The sequence below is a fragment of the Manis javanica genome, chromosome 15, assembly GCF_040802235.1.
Source record: "Manis javanica isolate MJ-LG chromosome 15, MJ_LKY, whole genome shotgun sequence".
Classification (NCBI taxonomy): domain Eukaryota; kingdom Metazoa; phylum Chordata; class Mammalia; order Pholidota; family Manidae; genus Manis; species Manis javanica.
The window spans coordinates 87545184-87566469 of record NC_133170.1 but is presented as its reverse complement, the minus strand read 5'-3'; the positions used below and the strand labels follow the sequence as shown (position 1 = coordinate 87566469).

Genomic DNA, 21286 nt, shown 5'->3' with positions numbered 1-21286 from the left:
ACCTGCAGGGGCCTGATGCCCTGGGTCCCCTGCAGCCGAGGAACTCCTGCATTGGGGCTGCTGTGGGCCCATTAGATCATGAACCCAAGTGTGTCAGACCTGGGAATGGTTCTCTCCTCAGTGTTTTTAGGGCACTGAATTCCCATCTGGCTCAGGAGAGCCTTTGCATCAGCCCAGTATTGTTACCTTTTCTTTTCGCTTGCTTGGCAACTTACTTTGTGGAGGTACTGAAATAGTGCCTGAAAGGGGAAAGTGGACGTGGACTTAGAGAAGAGAACGTGGGGCGAGTTGCAGCACGGCTGTGCAGCAGATGCTCCCGCAGCTCCCAGAACGTCCATCCGACAACTGGGTAGAGGCTGTGCAGCTTCCATCCAAGGAGGCCTCACTTGAAGCTGAGGCAAAAGGCAGCCCCTGCGGCTGGGGGACTCGACTCGGAACTGCAGACCTGGGCCGAAAGGGGGGGTCTGGGAGGTGCAGTCTCGGGAGGTGGAGCTGCGCCACGGATTCTGGGTACTGAAGACCCATGGTCACGCCTCTGAGGATTCTGGGTGTTGAAGTCCGGGGGCTGCACCGCGCTGAGTCTTCTGGGTACTGGTAAGTTGGTGCTGCATCGCTTCAAGGATTCGGGTGCTGGACAGCGGAAGAGGGCCTGAGCTCCTGGAGCGACACCGCGCCCAGGGTTCTAGGTACCGAAGAAGTGAAGCGAGGCTAATGCTTCCAGGTACTGAAGTTCTGGAGCCACACTGCGCCGAGGATTCTGGGTACTGAAGTTCTGGTCTCGCCACGCGGAGGGTTCTGGGTGCTGAAATCCGGGGCCTGTGTGGAGGATCCCGGGTAGTGTGCTCGGGTGGACGGCCACGCCGAGGCGCAGAGCCTCCGTCTGCATCCGGCAGAGGACGCGGAGCCCCCGTCCCCGCCCGCCGTCCGTCCCCGGGTGAGTCGGGGCCCTGCAGCCCCCTGTCCTGCTCGCTCTTCCGAGCGGGGAGGAGGCCGGCCGTGCGGATGCGGCGGGGGAGGGGTGCTGAGGCCGGAAGCGCCTGCAGGCCGCAGGGGCAGGGGGTCCGTGTCCCAGGGGCAGACGGGGCGAGTCGCCGGGAGAGCCTCTGGGAAAGGCCGGGAGCTGCGGCCCGGGGAGTCCCGGCGTCGTGGGGCGGCTGCGTCTGGAGGGCCGCTCTCCGCGCGCTCGGCGGAGCCTCCGCCTGGGCGGGCGGGTTCCTGACGCCCGAGGAGAGGGAGTCCTCGAACAGGTCGGGCGAGTGGAGGTGAGCGCGGCGTCCAGAACGGTGAGCAGCGGCAGAGAGCAGGGAGGGCCGGGGGCGGAAAGGGGCGCTCGCTGAGCTCCGCGGGGGCAGGTGCCTCGGCAGCTTGCACGGCCGGGTCACCTGGATGCGGGGTCCGCGTGGGTCTGCACAGCCTGGGAACCCCGGCCTAGCACCCCAGCATATCGGGGAGGCCAGAGCACTGCACGGAGTGCGGCCGTGTTCGGAGACCTTCCCGAAGGCCAAGAAAGGAGATTTGGGGGCGGCTTCTAAAGAGCGCGGTCGGACAGCGGGCGGTCTGTCCCGGTGTCCCAGGCGACGGGAACTCGTGAGCCCAACTCAGACCTCGGTGGCCCTTCCCTGCTTCCCCGAAGTAGGACAGAGGGGGGAGGCTTGCGCTTCAGTCTGCAGGTTAGAATGACAGCGAAGTAACAAAGACGCTCGCCGCTGGAAGGGCGCAGAGACAAAACAAAATAATTTGATCGCACCAGTTAGAAATGTTTAAGTCAAAAAGTGCCGCTCGAAGAAAGGGGAGTTGTGAGCAGCCTCAGAGAAGGTTCACTCGTAGTCTTAGGATTGTGTCTTTTCAGGCTTTCAAGAATGGGGAAAAGCTGGGGCGTTGCTGGGCGTACGCATGACTTGTGGTGTCCTTAGGGGAGCGCTGTGTATTTTCCTTCGTTCCTGCCCCCACTGCAACAGAGAATTGAAGGGAGAGACAAAGTAGTGAAGCAGAGAAGAGGTTTTCTTTAAAGTTACTTACTTAGGGATAAAGTGCAGGCGACCTCAGGGAGGCGAGGCACCCTGAAGGGCATAAGTTGTAATTAGAGAAAGTGCTCACTCGGGAAGGGGTGTGGGCGATCTCAGAGAAGAGGCGCTGGAAGCTTTAACATTCATTCAAGGCTAAGCACTTAAAAAGTGTGGGTGCTGAAGAGCGGTGCGTGCTGAAGGGTTGGGGGTTTCCCAATTTATTGATTTTTCACGAATGTGAGTGGGCTAGGGAGTGTAGACTTGTTACGTGGTCCCAAAATGTTCATCTGTGATGAGATATTAAGTCTCTTCTCTGTCCTCCAGGTAATTCTACAAAATTAACTCAACACAGGAAATTTAGTGCTTTACTTTCTCCCTAGGGTAGCACCATCTGTCTGCCAGCATGTCAGCTTATGACTGCCTGCCCCGCCCCTAGGTGGGCTGAGTCATTGTGTTTGCTAAAGAGTGTTAAGAATCTTACTTCTTATGACTGGTTAGCCAGAGATGGGTAAGATTCCTCAAGGGAGGACCAACCTAAGACAGGCACAGTCGCAGGGGGGCCATCAGGTGAGAACTTGGGGATCAACACAGGTGAGGCTTAGAACCTCAGCCCCCCTGTTTTGAGAGAAATCTTCTGCATCCGTGGATGTTTTGTTGTCCTTGTCTAGCTCGGATTAATACTTAGCCTATAGGCACACACCTGATCATCTACATTAGCCCTCTTACAGCACTAAACTAAGTTTTCTACCTTTATCTTGCATCTACCTACACGTCAGCATTTTCTGAAAAAAAAAAAAATAATAATAATGATAATAAGGGAGAAATGTGGGATTCACTTATAAATCAAGTATAAAAATCAAACGAATATTCATATCTGACCTGATTGTTTGTAGTTCATAATGCGTGATCAAAACTGAAAGTTTCTGTGATGACTGCACTTGTACTGTTCACCATGTAAGAACTTATTCACTATGTAAGAATTTGTTCACTATGTAAGAACTTGTTCGTTGTGCTTCAGAAGATCGGAGACTGATGAGAATTAGGCTTGGGGTGGATTAATGATTGTGCATTGAGTCCCCTGTACAGAATTTTATTGTTGTTAACTGTTAACAACCATTTGATCAATAAATGTGAGAGATGCCCTCTCAAAACAAAAAAAATCCTTCTTAATTTCCTGTGTTTTAAAATGCAATCTCGGTTTTAAGCTGGAATCCTTCCTGTTGTTACGATGCTGTTTAGATCTGCCCTTGTTTCCAAAATTTATGGGCAGAGTCCAGCTCCAGCGAGTCCAGGGGTCCCTGAGGGAAGAACGGCGTTGGCGAGTGACGGAATGAATGAATGATGACACAGACACTAGCAGAGTTCCCGAGCTGAGCCTGGCCTGTTTTATTGAAATGTACCAAGGTTATATATGTTTTGACTATACAGTTTCACAAAGATTAGATCATTTGATTCTTTCCGAAAAAGTGTTCACATAAAGGTCAATCTTTAGAGATGATATTATTGGTGCCTTAGCAATTATTAATGTTTTCCACTTATGCTTGCTTGGCATCCCTGGCGGTTTCAGAACAAACAAGACTTAATTCTCACAGTGTTCCCTCACACCTGGTTGGCTTGGGCCCTACTTGCAGTTTCCTTATTATTGATTCTAAAATAGCCACAGTTACTATTCATTTAATTAATAAGTATAGCTAAGTCTATTTTTCTAGGTCTAGAGCATTACATGCAGATATAAAGAAAAACATCAAAACAGTCTGTCATCAAAGCAGTGTAGCAAGACTAAGCTGATTGTAATTGCGGGAACTGGAAACTGTACCCTTGGGTAGGTGCCCAGTTTCATAGAGACGAGAGCGTTGCACCTGGGGGAATGAGGTAAGGGGGTAATAACCAACGAATCCGAAGGCTTAGGGGCCCAGTCGGGCCACCTTTCTTCCCAGGGAGTGCAGGGTCATGTCCTTTTTGAGAGTTTCTTTAAACCATATACAATAATATCTATAAGAAAATCTCTTCAATGGGGAGAGTGTGTACAGTCATGCCAGTCCCTTCCACCCACAGTATCCCGTCCGTTATACATGCTGGCTCTCCTTTATTGCTCTATTTTTTTCCCCAGGACCCAACAGGTCTAGGAGTGATTTAGAAATTTCTCTCAGGGCCGAGTTGGGCGGGGAGAGGGTACTGGAACCCACTCAGACAACCCCTGTTTATTATATCCTAATACTTGTTTCCAAAGTCCTCTCCGCGTCCTCCTCTTATCATTCTGTGCCTACTTTCTGGGGGAAATGGGATCTTGCCTCTGGTATTTCTCCTAGGGTATTTTAAATTTGGTTTTCCAATTTAGGTATATAAATACACAATAACATTTCCAAACACCGTAATAATGAGAGTTAGCAGGGTTATTCCTGTCAGAAGTCCACTTTGTGGTTCCTTCTTGCTGGGCATCTGGGCAGTACCATCAGGTGGGCAGTTTGGACTGGCTTCCGCCAAAAAAAATGCTTACACATGAATTGAAATATAATGTATAATCTCTTGATACCCTCATCAGCCCAACAGTTTGTTATTTGTGTCTCCAGGCCCCACCCTAACCTAAGCTTTCTATTTTCATACCGTGTCTTGAGCCCAGTCAGACCTCATTCATCTGCGGACACTGCAGCAGGCTTCCTGAGCGCGAGTGTGGTGGCTCTGCCTTTTAACTCATCTTTGGCCCCATTATCACACCAGAAGTTTAACAACCCCGTAATTTCACGAGCTACTCGGTCCCGTGGAACTCTCCCTAGTGGACTCAAAAGCGTCTGTGCACTTTCGATTCCGTGCTCGGGGCCGTTAGTATGAAAGGCCTGGGAAGAGAACTGTCTAGTGTTCAGCAGGTACTTTTCACTTCTCTCTCCTGTTCTTTCCTTGTGCGTCTTGGTGAAGGTGCAGCTCCCACGTGTGGACAGGCGTCTCCTCCTTCACGAGGTGACGGGCCCTCTCTCCGACTTTGCCAGATATTCCCCCAACTCCCTCCCTCCCACCTTCTGGGTTCTTTCCCGTAATCTACTTCTGTGCTGCCTGTACCCATGTGCCCGGGTGGACAGATGATGCGCCCACCACTCACCTGACTACTTGGCCCTGTTTGTGCTCAAAATATAACCAAAAATTCAGACTTTGGGGACAGCGGAGTAGGGAGCTCTATGGACCCTTTCCCCACAAAACAACTGTAGTGTGGATATTATTAAAAAACACCTCTTTAAATCACTGACAACTTTCTTATGGCCACTCAGCATTTGGAGAAACATTTATTCAGAACTGTCTAAATGTTTGTAATGATACTGAGAATCTGTGATTGAGCCTCAAACTGGGAACCCCCTCCCGCCCTGTCGGTGTGACGGAACAACTGAGTGTGGCCAGTGCAGGTGACAGACAGCGCCCTCTCTCCCCAGGTTTCCGCTCACGGTGGCGATTTCTCCCCGAGTGGCCAGCACCGCCGTTGTCCTCACCTCCTCCTCCTGCCGACCCTGGGTTCTTACAGCTCTGGCTCCGGTCAGCATGCTTGAGGGCTCTGCTACCTCAGTGAGGCTCTCTGGGGTCATCCTTCTTGGGGTTTGCGGGATGGATGTCTTGGGCTTTTAGATTCATGTGTTTCTAAAAGTGTTTGATTCTTCATTTTTTAAATCTGAAAGTTTAATTTTATCATGATTTTTTACTGAAGAATAATTGATGTATAATATTCCAGTGGATTCGGATCTGCACCGTAGTGATTTGGCAGTTCCCTGCATTATTAAGTGTTCACCCCAACTAGTGTAGTTACTACTATTTACTATCGCCATAGAAACATAGAAGAGAGCTGTGGCCTGTATGCTCTATGCTGTGCTTTCCCTCCCCCGCTAGTTTCGTTATGATTGAGTTTTTGTACCTCTGTCCTCCTCGCCTGCTTCAACCCCAATCCCAAACCCTCCCTTCCCATGGTAACCACCAGTCCCTTCTCTGAGTCTGGCAGTGAATTCTATTCATTTTGTTTTGTATCATATGTGAAGTCATATAGTGTTTTCTTCCTCTGCCTGGTGTAACGTTTCACTTAGCATCATACCCTCCAGGTCCACCCTTCCTGTCACAAGTGGCTGGATATCTTTCCTGTGGCTCAGTCATGCTCCATTGCCTACATGTAGCATGTCTATCTGTTCTTCTGTCAGTTTGGTTGCTTTTATAACTTGGCTCTTTTAAGTAATGCAACCATAAATATGACCCTTGTGCCTGTGTTTTCTTCTAAGCGTGTCATGGCTCCATGTCTTAGAGTCAGGTCTCTAATGCATTTTGGGTTTACTCTTCTGTGTGCAGTTAAAGCATAATCCAGTTTCGTTCACTTGCATGTAGCTGTCCAGCTTTCCCAACACTGCCTGTTTTCCCCATTGTATACTTGTGGTTCCTTTGTCGTGTATTAATTGACCAAATGTATGTGGCTTTATTTGTAGGCTCTGCGTTCTGTTCCATTGGCCTATGGGCCTGCTCTGTGCCAGCACCACAGTGTTCTGTGTACTGTAGCCTGAAGTCAGAGAGCATGATCCCCCGTTCTCACCGTTCGTTGTTCTTCTTTCTCCAGATTGCTTTGGCTCTTTGGAGTCTTCTGTGGTTCACTGGAAAATACCGTTGGTGTTTCAAAATGGATTGCATTGACCATGTAAATTCCTTTGGGCAGGATGGCCATTTTGACAATATTATTTCTTTCTATAAAGGAGCACAGAGGAGATTTCCATTTATTGGTGCTTCTTCAGTTTCTTTCTTTCGTGTCTTACAGTTTTCAGAGTACAGCTGTTTCACCTCCTTGGTTAAGGTGACTTGGGTGTTTTATTCTTTTTGATGCTGTTGCGAATGGAATTGGTTTCCTGGTTTCTGCTTGTGTTCACTGTTAGTATGTAGAAATGCCGCAAATATCTGTATATTGATCTCGTATCCTGCAACTTTGCTGGATCCAGTTACTCCTTCTGACAGTGTTCTAGTGAAGTCTCCAGGGTTTTCTATGTATAATATCATGTCATCTGCAAATAGTGACAGTTTTCCTTCTTCCTCACCAATTTGGAAGCCTTCTGTCTCTTCTCTGATTGCCATGACTAGGACTTGCACTACTATGTTGAATGAAAGTGGTAAGAGTGTACTTGATTATTTCCTGATCTTGGAGAAAAATATTTCAGCTTTTCCCGATTCAGGTGATGTTAGCTGTGGAGTTGTGTTATGTGGCCTTTCTTACGTTGAGGTGTGCACTCTGTACATCCATTTTGTTGAGTGCTGTTACCATGAATCGATATTGAATTTTTTTCAAGTGATTTTTCAATATCTGTTGAGATTATCACTTCATTTTTAGCCTTTTTTATTAGTGTCGTGTATCACGTGAGTCAATTTGCAAATATTTTTGCTCCTCAATTCCCTGGGAGAAATCGCACGTGGTCGTGATGGATGGTCTTCTTGCTGTGTTTTTGAATTTGGTTTCTATTATTTTGTGGAGGATTTTCCCATCTCTGCTCACCATGGCTGTTGGTCTTTCATGCTGTTTTGTTGCAGTGTGTTTGTTTTGCTTTCACGGTGCTGCTGGCCTGATAGAGTGGGTTTGCAAGTAGCCCCTGCGTTTCTATTTTTGCAATGCTTTAGGAAGGATGCGTATTAGCGTTTCCTTGAGTGTTTGGTCCAATTCAGCTGGCTTTTCATTTTTTGAGGGTTTTTTAAATTAAAAATTCAATTTTATTTTACTGGTAATTTGTCCAGCTTTTCTCTTTCCTCCATATCAGCTTTGGAAGTTTGTGCTTTTCTGGAAATTAGTTCACGTCTTCTAGCTTGTCCAGTTTTCTGGTATACAATTTTCCATGGAACTCTTTGAATTTCTGTGGTGTTTATTTCTCCTTTTTCTTTCTGACTTTATTTGTGTCCTTTCTTTTTTTTCCTGACAAATCTGCTAGGGATTTATCTATGTTGATTATTTTCTTGAAGACACAGCAGTTGTTGTCATTCATTTTTTTCCGTGTTCTTTAATTTCTCTATTATATTATGTTCTGATCTTTATTGTGTCCCATTTTCTATTTCACAACGATTTCTCTCTAGCTTGGGACGCACATGGATTGCATTTTACCCACACCAGAACTTTCACAATAGTAGTGTCACAAACTGTCCTGCTGTGTTTTCATCTAAGGTTATAAAATATTCTAAATCTTTCTCTGTCATTTCAGCAACCCTGAGAACATCTGCACCACAGGTAGATTCCACCCCAAGAGAGCTCTTTGTTCGTGCCTAAAAAGCATCTGCTTGTCCATTAAAGTTTATGCTGTGATTCTAGTGATCCAGTCCCCTCTTGAGGCCTTATTTGGACACCTAGGTCTCTTGTAGTTCGCACCACATTTATAGTTACTTCCTCCCCTGCAGTCTTGAACCACTTGAGGTCACTTGCAAAATTTGGGCACAGGTTCTTCCAAACGTCTGTAAATGTCAATATTTTGTCCTCTTTCCAGGAATCCTGAGTATTCTTACAATAGCACCTAGAAGAGAGAATCCTTTTCAGTAATTTTCACTTTCCTCTGCCCAGATCCCTGAGAGCAATCGCCGTCTACGGCAGCTGGACCTTTATGAAATGTGCTTCTTCTATAATAAGACTTAAAACCCAAAACTGCTTTTTAATCCAAGGGCTGCATCCAGTGGATGTGTAAGCAAGCCTGCAAGTGTTCACCTTAGAGTACACCTCCGTGAGCGCTCTTATGTGCCCAGCTGCATTGTGAAGAAGTAAAATTTGGAAGGAATCTTTTCTAAATGTAGCATAATTTCCAGGACCCTAGGATTTTCAGAATGGCAAATGGGCATGGGCTTGAACGTAAAGTCACCAGCTGCATTAGCCCCTCACAAGAGAGCCAGCCTGTCCTCTGAAGGTTTGCAAACGGACTGCCTTCCGATCTCCAGCTATCACGGTCCTAGATGACATCTTCCAATGCAAGGCTGCCTTGTCTACACTACAAGCCTGTTGTTTAGTGTACCCGCCTCGTCAGCGATCGCAGCTGGAACTTGTCGGAAAAGATCTTGTGCCGCTTCACCATCTGCACTGCCCCTTTCCCTGCACTTTTATGTTACAGAGGTGGTTCCTCTCCTTAAACTGCATCAGGCAACCTCTGCCGGCTTCAGCCCTTTCTTCTGCAGCTTCCTCACATCTCTGAGCTCCGTAGGATTGGAGAGACTGAGGGTCTCGCTCTGGGTCAGGCTTTCATCTTAGGGAATGTTGTGACTGGTTTGGTCTCCTGTCCAGACCAGCGAAACTTTCCCCATATCATCCATAGGCTGTTTCATCTTTTCAAATGGGGGCTCAGTGGAGGAGCACTGCTGCCCTCACGAACCTTTTCTGTGTGTTCATACCTAGAGAACTGGGCTCAGTCTTCAGTGAAAAGGGCTCGTTCTCAGCCCATCTTGGCCTCTGACATGCCCTCCTCCCTCATCTGAATCTTCTCTAGCTTTTCAGTTTACAAGACAGACAGGTGACCTTTAACTGGAACACTTAGAGGCCACTGTCGGGTAACCCATTGGCCTTATTTGTACATTGCTGTGTGTGAGGGGACAGGGAGGCCTGAGCAGAGGGAGAGGGACGGGATCGCCAGTGAGCAGAGCCCTCGGGACGCCCCCTGATGGACTCTGCCATCTCGTGGGTGCAGTGAGGGGGCACCCAAAGCACTACAGTGGCAACATCAAAGATCACCGGTCACCTAACAAATAGGAGAACGATGAAAAGTGTGAAATAACGTGAGAATTGCCAAATGTGTCCCAGAGGCATGAGTGAGCCGGTGCTGTCGGGAAAGTGGTGCCGATGGACTTGCTCAGTGCACGGCAGCCACGCACCTTCAATTTCTAAGAGACACAGAATCTGTAAAGCGTCATAAAATTTATTCTTCCCCTGCATTGTTGCATTTTAAGAAATGTCTGTGCACACGTTACTTCTCGGGATTTGGAGGACGTTTCTGTAACGCCCCTCATGCTCCTTCGTGTGAGGCATCAGCCCAGAGGCTGTCAGAGAGGCTCACCAAACGTTAGCAGATGGAGTCCTGCAGCACGTGCACAGGATCATATACTCTGGCCACGTGGAATTCATGCCCAAGAAGGGACAGAGCCTTAATTTCCTGAAGCCAGTTCAGTTTGCCACTTTAATGGAGTTGTCTTGCGGGGCGTCCTGCCTCAGACAAGCTCACAATGGATTCAGTGACCAAAGAAATGAGAGTAGGTCATTCTGGGGGTGAAAGGGTTTATTACCGGCTTGTCCTCCCGGCAGTAGGTAGTGCGTCTCACTCCGCTGAGAGCGCCGGGCCGTGCCCTCTACATAGCACAGTAATAGCTCAGTGCCTGCGGGTGGGAAGCAGCAAAGGCGTGCGTGAGTGGTGAGGTGCCCTCCTGGAAGATGAGGGACGAGTGTTTCCGTCCAGCCTTCCCCACCCTCACTCAGCGTTATACTAGAATATCTAGTGGGGCAAACAAGGAAAAAGAGGCATAAGCACTGAGAAAAAAGTTCGCTGTCTTTATTCCCAGAAGACGTTGTTGTGTACTTAGAAAATATCCTAAGGGGGGGGCTCTCGTCCCCTCGTGTACTGAGCCCGGAGGTCTGTCCTCTCACTTTATTTCTAAGTAAAAGCCTCTCCCTGGCTCTCCTACAGTATATCTCGTAAGGGATCTATCATAGAACTACTTGTACTAAGAAGAGAACTTAGAACTTCACAAGATCCAAAATCAGGTTTTTAAAAATCACTTGAATTTCTGTGATCTGGCAACAAATAATGAGAAGAGGAAATAAAAAGTGACTTAGACTGCAGATAACATAAAATATTTACATTTTTGAAAGTACATAGAGGAGCATAACATTGGGACTTTTGAGTAGATAGACATGCAACAGAGGGGGTATGAAAAGTCTGTATAAAGAAATCACAAGAAGAAATGTTAAAAAATGCTTTTGACTTCCCATACAGAACATAGGGGATTTCAATGCTTTCCTTCTGACCGGTTCTACACGATGTCTTGTTAAGTCTCTCTAAGCTAGTACGCCGCCCAGCGCTCGGATTCTCTCTCCAGCACGTGGCCCCTTCGGTTACCCAGGCCTGTATTTCTCAATATGGAGAACGTTCTAATGACATCGTTTTGCTCTGCACTTTGTTTGACAGTTAAATTACCATATTTTCACTGTTATTTTTTAAAATACAAATTGTGAAAGGACGGTATGATGAGCCTCCGTGGACCCGTTGCCCCACTGTAATGACACCACATGTGGCCGTATTGTTTAATGACACTTCGGTGTCACCTTCCGAACGGCTCATGTTCGGATCACACCGACTCCCGGTAAAGTGCCCCACAGGTGCTTTGCTGCACCAGGACCCAGATGGCAGCGGCTCCCGCACGTGAGGCCGACTCTGTGTCTTAGGGCTTCTTCTTCATCACAGCTCATCCGCCTGCCGTGCTGATGGTGCGTTGAGATACTGGGAACTCTTCCAATCCTGATTCTCAGCAGGGCCACAGCCTTGGCCCCCGACCTTGGGTGTATGAGGGGTGGAGGTAGGCCAGGCGCTGTGAGAAGCAGTCCTGGGGGGAAGCCTCTGCCTGGTCACCTCTGATCAGAAACCCCCGAGGCCTCCACAGTGTGACCTGCCATCAGCTCTGCAGACACAGGCTGCCGCACCCCCCAAATGGGGGAGGGGTTCTGGGGGTGAACTGGCTGGCTGCGGTTGCCCTGGTTTGGGATATTGCTTGTATACCGGGGCCCCCCCACGTTACCTGCCCACGTCTCCCCTGGGCTTCAGCATGAGGTTAGCAGTATGCTGTGCATCCTGCCAACGCCATGTACCGGTGGCCTCCGGTCTGCGCCCTGTGGTTACTTAAGCACATGGAGCCTGAGGCTGGGAGAGGCGCTAGAGCCGTTATGAGGCCCCCTGGAGCTCTGGGCCCTGACCTGAGAGCCAGGAGCTCCCCTGGGGGGTCCCAAGGCCATCTCTCATCACTGAGCATGGTAAGAAATCCTCACTCAACTCCCGTGGCACTGAAGCCTCTCGCCCAGGCCCCAGCATGGAGATGTGCCAGCAGGTAGCCTGACTCCCTCTGCCCCTGTCAGGACCCTGGAGGTGGCCGTGCTGGTGCCCATGACTGCCCCCCACTGTGAGGGTCAGCCCTGCCTCACTCGGGACACGAGCACTCAGGCACCCTCTTACTCTCTTCCCTCCCCACAGAGCAGCCCTCTGAGGGGTTCCCTTCTCCATGGAGAGCAGGAATGCGGCCCTGGGACCCTGGAAGGCCGGCAGAGAGGTGAGACGTACCAGATGTCCCATCTTTGCCATCACAGGACAGACCCACCCTTTCACTTGCCCTGGTGGGTGCCTCGTTGGTACAGGGCCAAGGCAGCAGCCGTCCAGGGGAGGTGACCTGCCTGATCAGCCCCTGTGGGATGAGGCAGGTCCTCGGGCTGGGGAGGAGGGCAGACGTGCTGTCCGTCTCAGGCTGCCCCTGGGAACCACCGCCTGCAGTGTGGAAGGTCTGGCACCTGGTGGTCGCCTGCAAAGCTGGGGGACAGATGCAGCCATAGTGCCCACACATGGCCAGGCTGTGGCTTGCAGCCTCCTGGTGAGCAGGCCTGGGTTTGTGTTGCAGGCTTTTGTGACGTTTGAGGATGTGGCTGTGGATTTCACGCAGAAGGAATGGGAGCTGCTGAGCCCTGCGCAGAGGACCCTGTACAGACACGTGATGCTGGAGAACTTCAGCCACCTGGTGTCGCTGGGTGAGCTCGGGCTCCCCTCAGGGCTGTTTTGCATCCTTTGAACCTTACTCTTCCTGGGCTCCCACTGAGAAGCAGGTGCTCAGCTTCCTGCTCCCCTGGGGATGGGCGGGGGCTGTGTACCTCTGGGACTACTGCCAGGCCTTCCAGTGCCCACACAGCCTGGAATGCATGGTTCCCAGCTCCATCCCACCACCACGGTCTTCCCCTCGCAGTCTGGCACCAGCACATAGTGTCTCTGGCCTATAACCAAAACTGACCTACTCCTTTGTCCCGCTAAGCAGGAATTCCCTGTTCTAAACCGGACCTCATCACGTGGCTGGAGCGAGGGGAAGAGCCCTGGAGGGAAGAGAGGAGACACCGGCCAGGCCCTGGTCCAGGTGAGGGGAGCCTCCGGGTGGACACTGGCCTTCGGCCTTGCACGGCCAGGGCAGCTGCTCAGAGGCCCTGGCAGGAAGCTGTCCTCCTGCACCGCGGCTGCTGGGGGTGCCTGGCCCTGCCTCCCTCCCACACCGTTGTCTTGGATGAGTGAGGGGGTGTCCTGGGTGCCCAGACACCTTCCGACTGCAGGAAGCCCACTTCTCCCCAACAGGGTTTCCCTCTGTGGCCTTGCTGACCCGGCTCTCTGAGGCAGCAGTGGGGTGTCTTCTCTGTATTACTGTCCTGCAGGGCTCCGTGTGTCCCATCTTGCACCTCTTCTTCTTGCCACCATTGTCTCTGGGGCCACTTCTCCTTCCTTTTCCCTCTTGTGACCCAGAGGCACTGCCTTCGGGTGGCTGCTGTCTGGAGGTGGGCACCATGGGGACTGCTTGTCACGGTTCTTTCACCTGTCGCCTTGACGTGCTGTCTTGGAGCAATGGGGGTTCCCCTTTATGCCCCCTGTTCCCGTCTCCTGTGTGCCCAGTACTTTCTGGGCCTCCCTCCCCCAGGCCCTTGTGGTGGGATCACGGGAGGTTCTGCTGAGATCTGATGCCCCTTCCTTGGCTGTGGACAAGTGTGAATTTGTGGGGTGTCTTCTGGTTATGCTGAGGGTGTTGGTTTTCGGCTTCGTCTGTCCTTCCTGATCCCTAGGCCCTTCTTGGGGAGCGTGGTAGCAGACTCACGTTGAGGTGGCTGCCATTGCCATGTGCTTGGAAGTCTCCTTGTGTCCTGCTGCAGGAATCCTCGCTGAGCCTCGGCCGCAAACACATCCTGTAGATTGTTGTCATTTCTCTACTCATAAGTCTTTACCACTTTGTTTGGCAGGAGTCGGTCAGTTTGTACTATCCGTCCAGTATTTGAGAGACGAATTTTAAGTCTTCTATTGTATGACATCTATTGAATTTCTCCCCAATGAATCCATCTGTCCCTGTGTGATCATGGTCATTTTTTTAGTGCCTTGTTCTTTGTGTACAGGCGACCTGACGTGAAATAGCCCTGATCTGATGAGCTCTGTGGACCTGTCTCCCAGCTCCACTCTCTTGGGAGCAGTCCTGCCTCCTCCCACTCTCACCCTCTTCTCTCACATCTCGATTATTTTGAAGCAAGTCATGGTCTTCCTATCCTTTCATCTCCAGAATCTAGTAACACTTACTCTATTCTGATCTTAATAGTACGGTTCATTAGATTACTTTTTGATAGCATAAATTATTTAACATGTTTTTGTACCATGTGTCTGTTATTTATTTTATGTTTTGTTAAGATATCAATTGATAGACACTCTTATGAAGGTTTCACAAGAATGACAATGTGGTTACAACATTCACCCTTATTAACGATTTCCTCCGAACACCCCATTCCAGTCATTGTCCATTAGTGCACTAAGATGCCGGAGTCCCTACTGGTCTCTGCGCTACACTGTCTTCCCCGTGATCCCACACACAGTGTGTTCACTAATCATCATGCTGCACAATTCACTTCTCCATCCCTCCCAACCTGCCATCCCGCACGCCTCCTGTTTGGTATCCATTAGTCCCATCTTCGCATCTGTGAGTCTCTTTTGTTCCTTAAGTTTTGCTTTGTTATTATACTCCACAAATGAGGGAGCTCATTTGGTATTTTCCTTTCCCCGCCTGACTTATTTCAGTGAGTATTATACTCTCCAGCTCCATCCACGTGGTTGCAAATGGTAGGATTCCTTTTTTTTTTTTTTTTTGAGAGGACATCTGTCATTTATTGATCAAATGGTTGTTAACAACAATAAAATTCTGTATAGGCGGGTCAGTGCTCAATGCACAATTATTAATCCATCTCAAGCCTAATTCTCATCAGTCTCTAATCTTCTGAAGCATAACAAACAAGTTCTTACATGGTGAACTAATTCTTATGTAGTGAATAAGTTATTACGTGGTGAACAGTTCAAGGGCAGCCATCACAGAAACTTTCGATCACGCATTATGAACTATAAACAATCAGGTCAAATACGAATATTCATTTGATTTTTATACTTGATTTATATGTGGATCCCACTTTTCTCCATTTATTATTATTATTATTTTCATTTTTAATAAAATGCTGAAGTGGTAGGTAAATGCAAGATTAAGGTATAAACATAGTGTTGTAAGAGAGCAAATGTAGATGATCATGTGTGTGCATGTAGACTATGTGCTAATCTGATCTAGACAAGGGCAATAAAACATCCACAGATTCAGAAGCTTTCTCTCAAAACTGTGGGGGGAGGGGCGGTGAGGTTCTAAGCCTCACCACTGTTGTTCCCCAATTTCTCACCTGATGGCTCCCCTGCGACTGTGCCTGTCTTAGGTTGTTCCTCCCTTGAGGAATCTTACCCGTCTCTGGGTAACCAGTCATCTTCCAGGGCCATACAAGGAGATGTAAAGTTGGTAAGTGAGAGAGAAGCCGTATTGTTTGAAAAGGTTATCTTTTTACTTCTTTGCAGATTTATGCCCTGTGGCTTCTATGCCCAGCATTTGTCTCGAGGTATCTTTACCACCTGGAGGAATTATGATACTCAGTAAAGTCGATATGAGGCACGAATTCTATTTAAGGGTTGTAATAAGAAAGGAAGAAGAAAAGCTATAGAGGTAGCAGATGGAAGAAAACATGGGATTGATTATTTCTTTTACATATCTTCTTGTAGAGTAACTTAAGCATGTATAGGTTTTAAACTACTACCTAACTTGCGCACACATATTAACATAATAGGAATATAGTTACATAACCAAAGCAAATCTATAATTACCAGCCATCTCCAGTGAAGCCAAGAAAACCATTTAGACACCCTAGGAATTTGTGAAAATTTGTCTATGATATGATGGATATTGTCCAACTGTACTTGAACAGTCTGAGAGAAATCAGATAAATTAAAACAACCCATTCCTGGGAACTGTTCACATCCCATATGTTCTTTTAACAGTAGATAGTCTGTAGTTGTAAGATTTTGGAGCACTACAACTTGCACTTCTCCTAATTCTTGGTTGAGTTCCAACAGTATAGATCCAGTCAACTTTGTTGTTTTACTGAAAGGACAGGCCAGCTTAGATATCTCCTTCTTCATTCCAATGGCAAGTCCAGGAAACGGTGGGATGGATGCAGCTACAACTGCAGCATCGCCTGGATCTTTGTGGAGGTTTTTTGATGATCATCTCCTGGTATGAGTCTTGCAGGGAGTGCTGATGTTGGAAGTTCTTCTTCATATCGTATCTTAGTTCATTTTCTGTGTAGCCAAATTAGGCTTTGATCCTCTGTATAAACACAAACAGACCCTTTGCCCACACTTTGATATGCCCTTTATACCATTGTGTAGAACTCATTGGAGGTCACCACACAGGAACTGCTTTTGTTTTTTAAGAGAAAGGAATATTATCAGAAAAGTGTACATCCATAGCTGATCATCTGACACCCTTTAAGTGATCAAAATTAAGGATATTTAAAGCATGCATTAATCATTGATTTACAGTTAGTTTTATCCTATTAGGGAGTAATCCCCATTTTCATTCTTTCTTTTTTTTTGTTATCTTTAATCTGCACTTATATGAAGAATATTATGATTACTAGGCTCTCCTCTATACCAGGTCCCCCCATAAGCCCCTTTACAGTCACTGTCCAGCAGCATAGCAAAATGTTGTACAATCACTACTTGTCTTCTCTGTGTTGTACAGCCCTCCCCTTTCTCCCAACCCCCCATGCATGCTAATCTTAATACGCCCCTTCTCCCCTCACTTATCCGTCCCTACCCACCCATCCTCCCCAGTCCCTTTCCCTTTGGTATCTGTTAGTCCATTCTTGGGTTCTGTGATTCTGCTGCTGTTTTGTTCCTTCAGTTTTTCCTTTGTTCTTATACTACACAGATGAGTGAAATCATTTGGTATTTCTCTTTCTCCGTTTAGCTAATTTCACTGAGCATAATACCCTCCACCTCCATCCATGTTGTTGCAAATGGTAGGATTTCCCCTCTTCTTATGGCTGTGTAGTATTCCATTGTGTATATGTACCACATCTTCTTTATCCATTCATATACCGATGGACATTTAGGTTGCTTCCAATTCTTGGCTCTTCTAAATAGTGCTGCGATAAACATTGGGGTGCATCTGTCCTTCTCAAACTTGATTGCTGTGTTTTTAGGGTAAATTCCAAGGAGTGGAATTCCTGGGTCAAATGGTAAGTCTGTTTTGAGCATTTTGATGAACCTCCATACTGCTTTCCACAATGGTTGAACTAATTTACATTCCCACCAGCAGTGTAGGAGGGTTCCCCTTTCTTCACAGCCTCACCAACATTTGTTGTTGTTTGTCTTTTGGATGGCAGCTATCCTTACTGGTGTGAGGTGATAACCTCATTGTAGTTTTAATTTGCATTTCTCTGATAATTAGTGATGTGGAGCATCTTTCCTTTTGTCTGTTGGCCATCTGTATTTCTTTTTTGGAGAACTGTCTGTTCAGTTTCTCTGCCCATTTTTTAATTGGATTATTTGATTTTTGATTTTTGAGTCATGTGAGCTCTTTATACATTTTGGACGTCAAGCCTTTATCATATCTGTCATTTACAAATATATTCTCCCATACTGTAGGGTTTCTTTTTGTTCTATTGATGGTGTCTTTTGCTGTACAGAAGCTTTTGAGCTTAATATAGTCCCACTTGTTGATTTTTGCTGTTGTTTTCCTTGCCTGGGGAGATATGATCAAGAAGAGGTCACTCATGTTTATGTCTAAGAGGTTTTTGTCTATGTTTTTTTCCATGAGTTTAATGGTTTCATGACTTACATTCAGGTCTTTGATCCATTTTGAATTTACTTTTGTATATACGGTTAGACAATGGTCCAGATTCATTCTCCTACCTGTAGCTGTCCAGTTTTGCCAGCACCATCTGTTGAAGAGACTGTCATTTTGCCATTGTATGTCCATGGCTCCTGTATCAAATATGAATTGATCATATATGTTTGGGTGAATGTCTGGAGTCTCTAATGTGTTCCACTGGTCTGTGGCTCTGTTCTTGTGCCAGTACCAAATTGTCTTGATTACTGTGGGTATATAGTAGAGCTTGAAGTTGGGGAGTGAGATCCCCTCTACTTTATTCTTCTTTCTCAGGATTGCTTTGGCTATTCGGGGTCTTTGGTGTTTCCATATGAATTTTTGAATTATTTGTTCCCGTTCATTGATGAATGTTGCTGATAATTTGATAGGGATTGCATCAAATCTGTATATTGCTTTGGGCAGCATGGCCATTTTGACGATATTGATTCTTCCTAGCCACGAGCATGGGATGAGTTTCCATCTGTTAGTGTCCCCTTTAATTTCTCTTAAGAGTGACTTGTAGTTTTCAGAGTATAGGTCATTCACTTCTTTGGTTAGATTTATTCCTAGGTATTTTATTCTTTTTGATGCAATTGTGAATGGAATTGTCTTCCTGATTTCTCTTTCTATTGGTTCATTGTTAGTGTATAGGAAAGCTATAGATTTCTGTGTGTTAATTTTGTATCCTGCAACTTTGCTGTATGCTGATACCAGTTCTAGTAGTTTTGGGGTTGAGTCTTTAGGGTTTTTTATGTACAATCATGTCATCTGCAAATAGTGACAATTTAACTTCTTCTTTTCCAATCTGGATATCTTGTATTTCTTTGTTTTCTCTGATTGCCATGGTTAGGACCACCAGTACTATCTTAAATAGCTGTGGGGAGAGTGGGCATCCCTGTCTAGTTCCCGATCTCAGAGGAAAAGCTTTCAGCTTCTCGCCTTTCAGTATATTGTTGGCTGTGGGTTTATGATTTATGGCCTTTATTATGTTGAGGTACTTGCCCTCTATACCTATTTTGCTGAGAGTTTTTATCATGAATGGATGTTGAATTTTGTCAAATGCTTTTTCAGCATCTATGGAGGTGATCATGTGGTTTTTGTCATTCTTTTTGTTGATGTGGTGGATGATGTTGATGGATTTTCGGATGTTGTACCATCCTTGCATCCCTGGATGAATCCCACTTGGTCATGGTGTATGATCCTTTTGATATACTTTTGATTTCAGTTTGCTAACATTTTATTGAGTATTTTTGCATCTACATTCATCAGGGATATTGGTCTGTAATTTTCTTTTTTGGTGGGGTCTTTGCCTGGTTTTGGTGTTAGGGTGACGTTGGCTTCATTGATTGAGTTTGGGATTATTCCCTCCTATTCTATTTTTTGGAAAACTTTAAGGAGAATGGGTATTATGTATTCTCTGTCTGTCTGATAAAATTCTGAAGTAAATCCATCCGGCCCGGGTGTTTTGTTCTTGGGTAGTTTTTAGATTACCGTTTTAATTTCTTTGCTCATAATTGGTTTGTTTAACTTTTGTGTTTCTTCCTTGGTCAGTCTTGGAAGGTTGTATTTTTCTAGGAAGTTGTCCATTTCTTCTAGGTTTTCCAGCTTGTTGCCATATAGGTTTTCATAGTAGTCTTTAATAATTCTTAATATTTCTGTGATGTCTGTCATGATTTTTCCATTCTCATTTCTGATTCTGTTGATTTGTGTTAATTCTCTTTTTCTCTTAATTAGTTTGGCTAGGGGCTTATCTATTTTGTTTATTTTGTCAAAGAGCCAGCTCTTGGTTTCATTGATTTTTTCTATTGTTTTATTCTTCTCAGTTTTATTTATTTCTTCTCTGATCTTTATTATGTCCCTCCTTCTGCTGACTTTAGGCCTCATTTGTTCTTCTTTTTCCAATTTCGATAATTGTGATGTTAGACTATTCATTTGGGATTGTTCTTCCTTCTTCTAATGTGCCTGGATTGCTATATACTTTCCTCTTAAGACTGCTTTCACTGCGTCCCACAGAAGTTGGGGCTTTGTGTTGTTGTCATTGTTTCTATATATTCCTTGATCTCTATTTTAATTTGTTTTTTGATCCATTGATTATTTAGGAGCATGTTGTTAAACCTTCATGTGTTTGTGAGCCTTTATGTTTTCTTTGTAGAATTTATTTCTACTTTTATACCTTTGTGGTCTGAAAAAGTGTTTGGTAGAATTTCAATATTTTGGATTTTGCTGAGGCCCTTTTTCTGGCCTAGTATGTGGTCTATCCTGGAGAATGTTCCATGTGCACTTGAGAAGAATGTGTATCCTGTTGCTTTTGGATGTAGAGTTTTGTAGATGTTTGTTAGGTTCATCTGTTCTAGTGTGTTGTTCAATGCCTGTGTGTCCTTACTTATTTTCTGCCCGGTGGATCTATCCTTTGGGGTGAGTGGTGTGTTGAAGTCTCCTAAGATGAATGCATTGCAGTCTATTTCTCCCTTTAGTTCTTTTAGTATTTGTTTCACATATGCTGGTGCTCCTGTGTTGGGTGCATATATATTTAGAATGGTTATATCCTCCTGTTGGACTAAGCTCTTTATCATTATGTAGTGTCCTTCTTTATCTGTTGTTACTTTCTTTGTTTTGAAGTCTATTTTGTCTGAAGTTAGTACTGCAACCCCTGCTTTCTTCTCACTGTTGTTTGCCTGAAATATGTTTCTCCATCCCTTGACTTTTAGTCTGTACATGTCTTTGGGTTTGAGGTGAGTTTCTTGTAAGCAGCATATAGATGGGTCTTGCTTTTTTATCCATTCTGTTACTCTGTGTCTTTTGATTGGTGCATTCAGTCCATTTACATTTAGGGTGACTATTGAAATATATGTACTTATTGTCATTGCAGGATTTAAATTCGTGGTTTCCAAAGGTTCAAGTTTAGCCTCTTTAGTATCTTACTGCCTAACTTAGCTCACTTACTGAGGTGTTATATACACTGTCTGGAGATTGTTTTCTTCTCTCCCTCATTATTCCTCCTCCTCCATTCTTCATATGTTGTGTGTTTTGTTCTATGCTCTTTCTAGGATTGCTCCCATCTAGAGCAGTCTCTGTAAGATGCCCTGTAGAGGTGGTTTGTGGGAAGCAAATTCCCTCAGCTTTTGCTTGTCTGGGAATTGTTTAATCCCGCCATCATATTTAAATGATAGTCGTGCTGGATACAGCATCCCTGGTTCAAGTCCCTTCTGTTTCATTGCATTAAATATATCATGCCATTCTCTTCTGGCCTGTAGGGTTTCTGTCAAGAGGTCTGATGTTAGCCTGATGGGTTTTCCTTTAAAGGTGACCTT

General features: G+C 46.1%; 1 protein-coding gene across 11 annotated transcripts in view; it reads left to right on the top strand.

Annotated features, from left to right (window-relative positions):
• Positions 1-21286, top strand: part of LOC108389157 (zinc finger protein 337-like) — a 34522-nt gene continuing 13236 nt past the window's right edge. For 3 of the 11 annotated variants that reach the window (XM_073223061.1, XM_073223059.1, XM_073223064.1), the window contains exons 1-4: positions 796-934; positions 12206-12281; positions 12624-12750; positions 13032-13127. In XM_073223061.1, the coding sequence (XP_073079162.1) occupies positions 12234-12281; positions 12624-12750; positions 13032-13127 (271 nt within the window). In that variant the 5' untranslated portion in view covers positions 796-934; positions 12206-12233. Of the gene's footprint in view, positions 722-795; positions 935-1006; positions 1284-12205; positions 12282-12623; positions 12751-13028; positions 13128-21286 lie in introns of those variants that run through there. The other 8 variants (XM_073223060.1, XM_073223053.1, XM_073223063.1 and 5 more) reach the window with 6 other exon arrangements.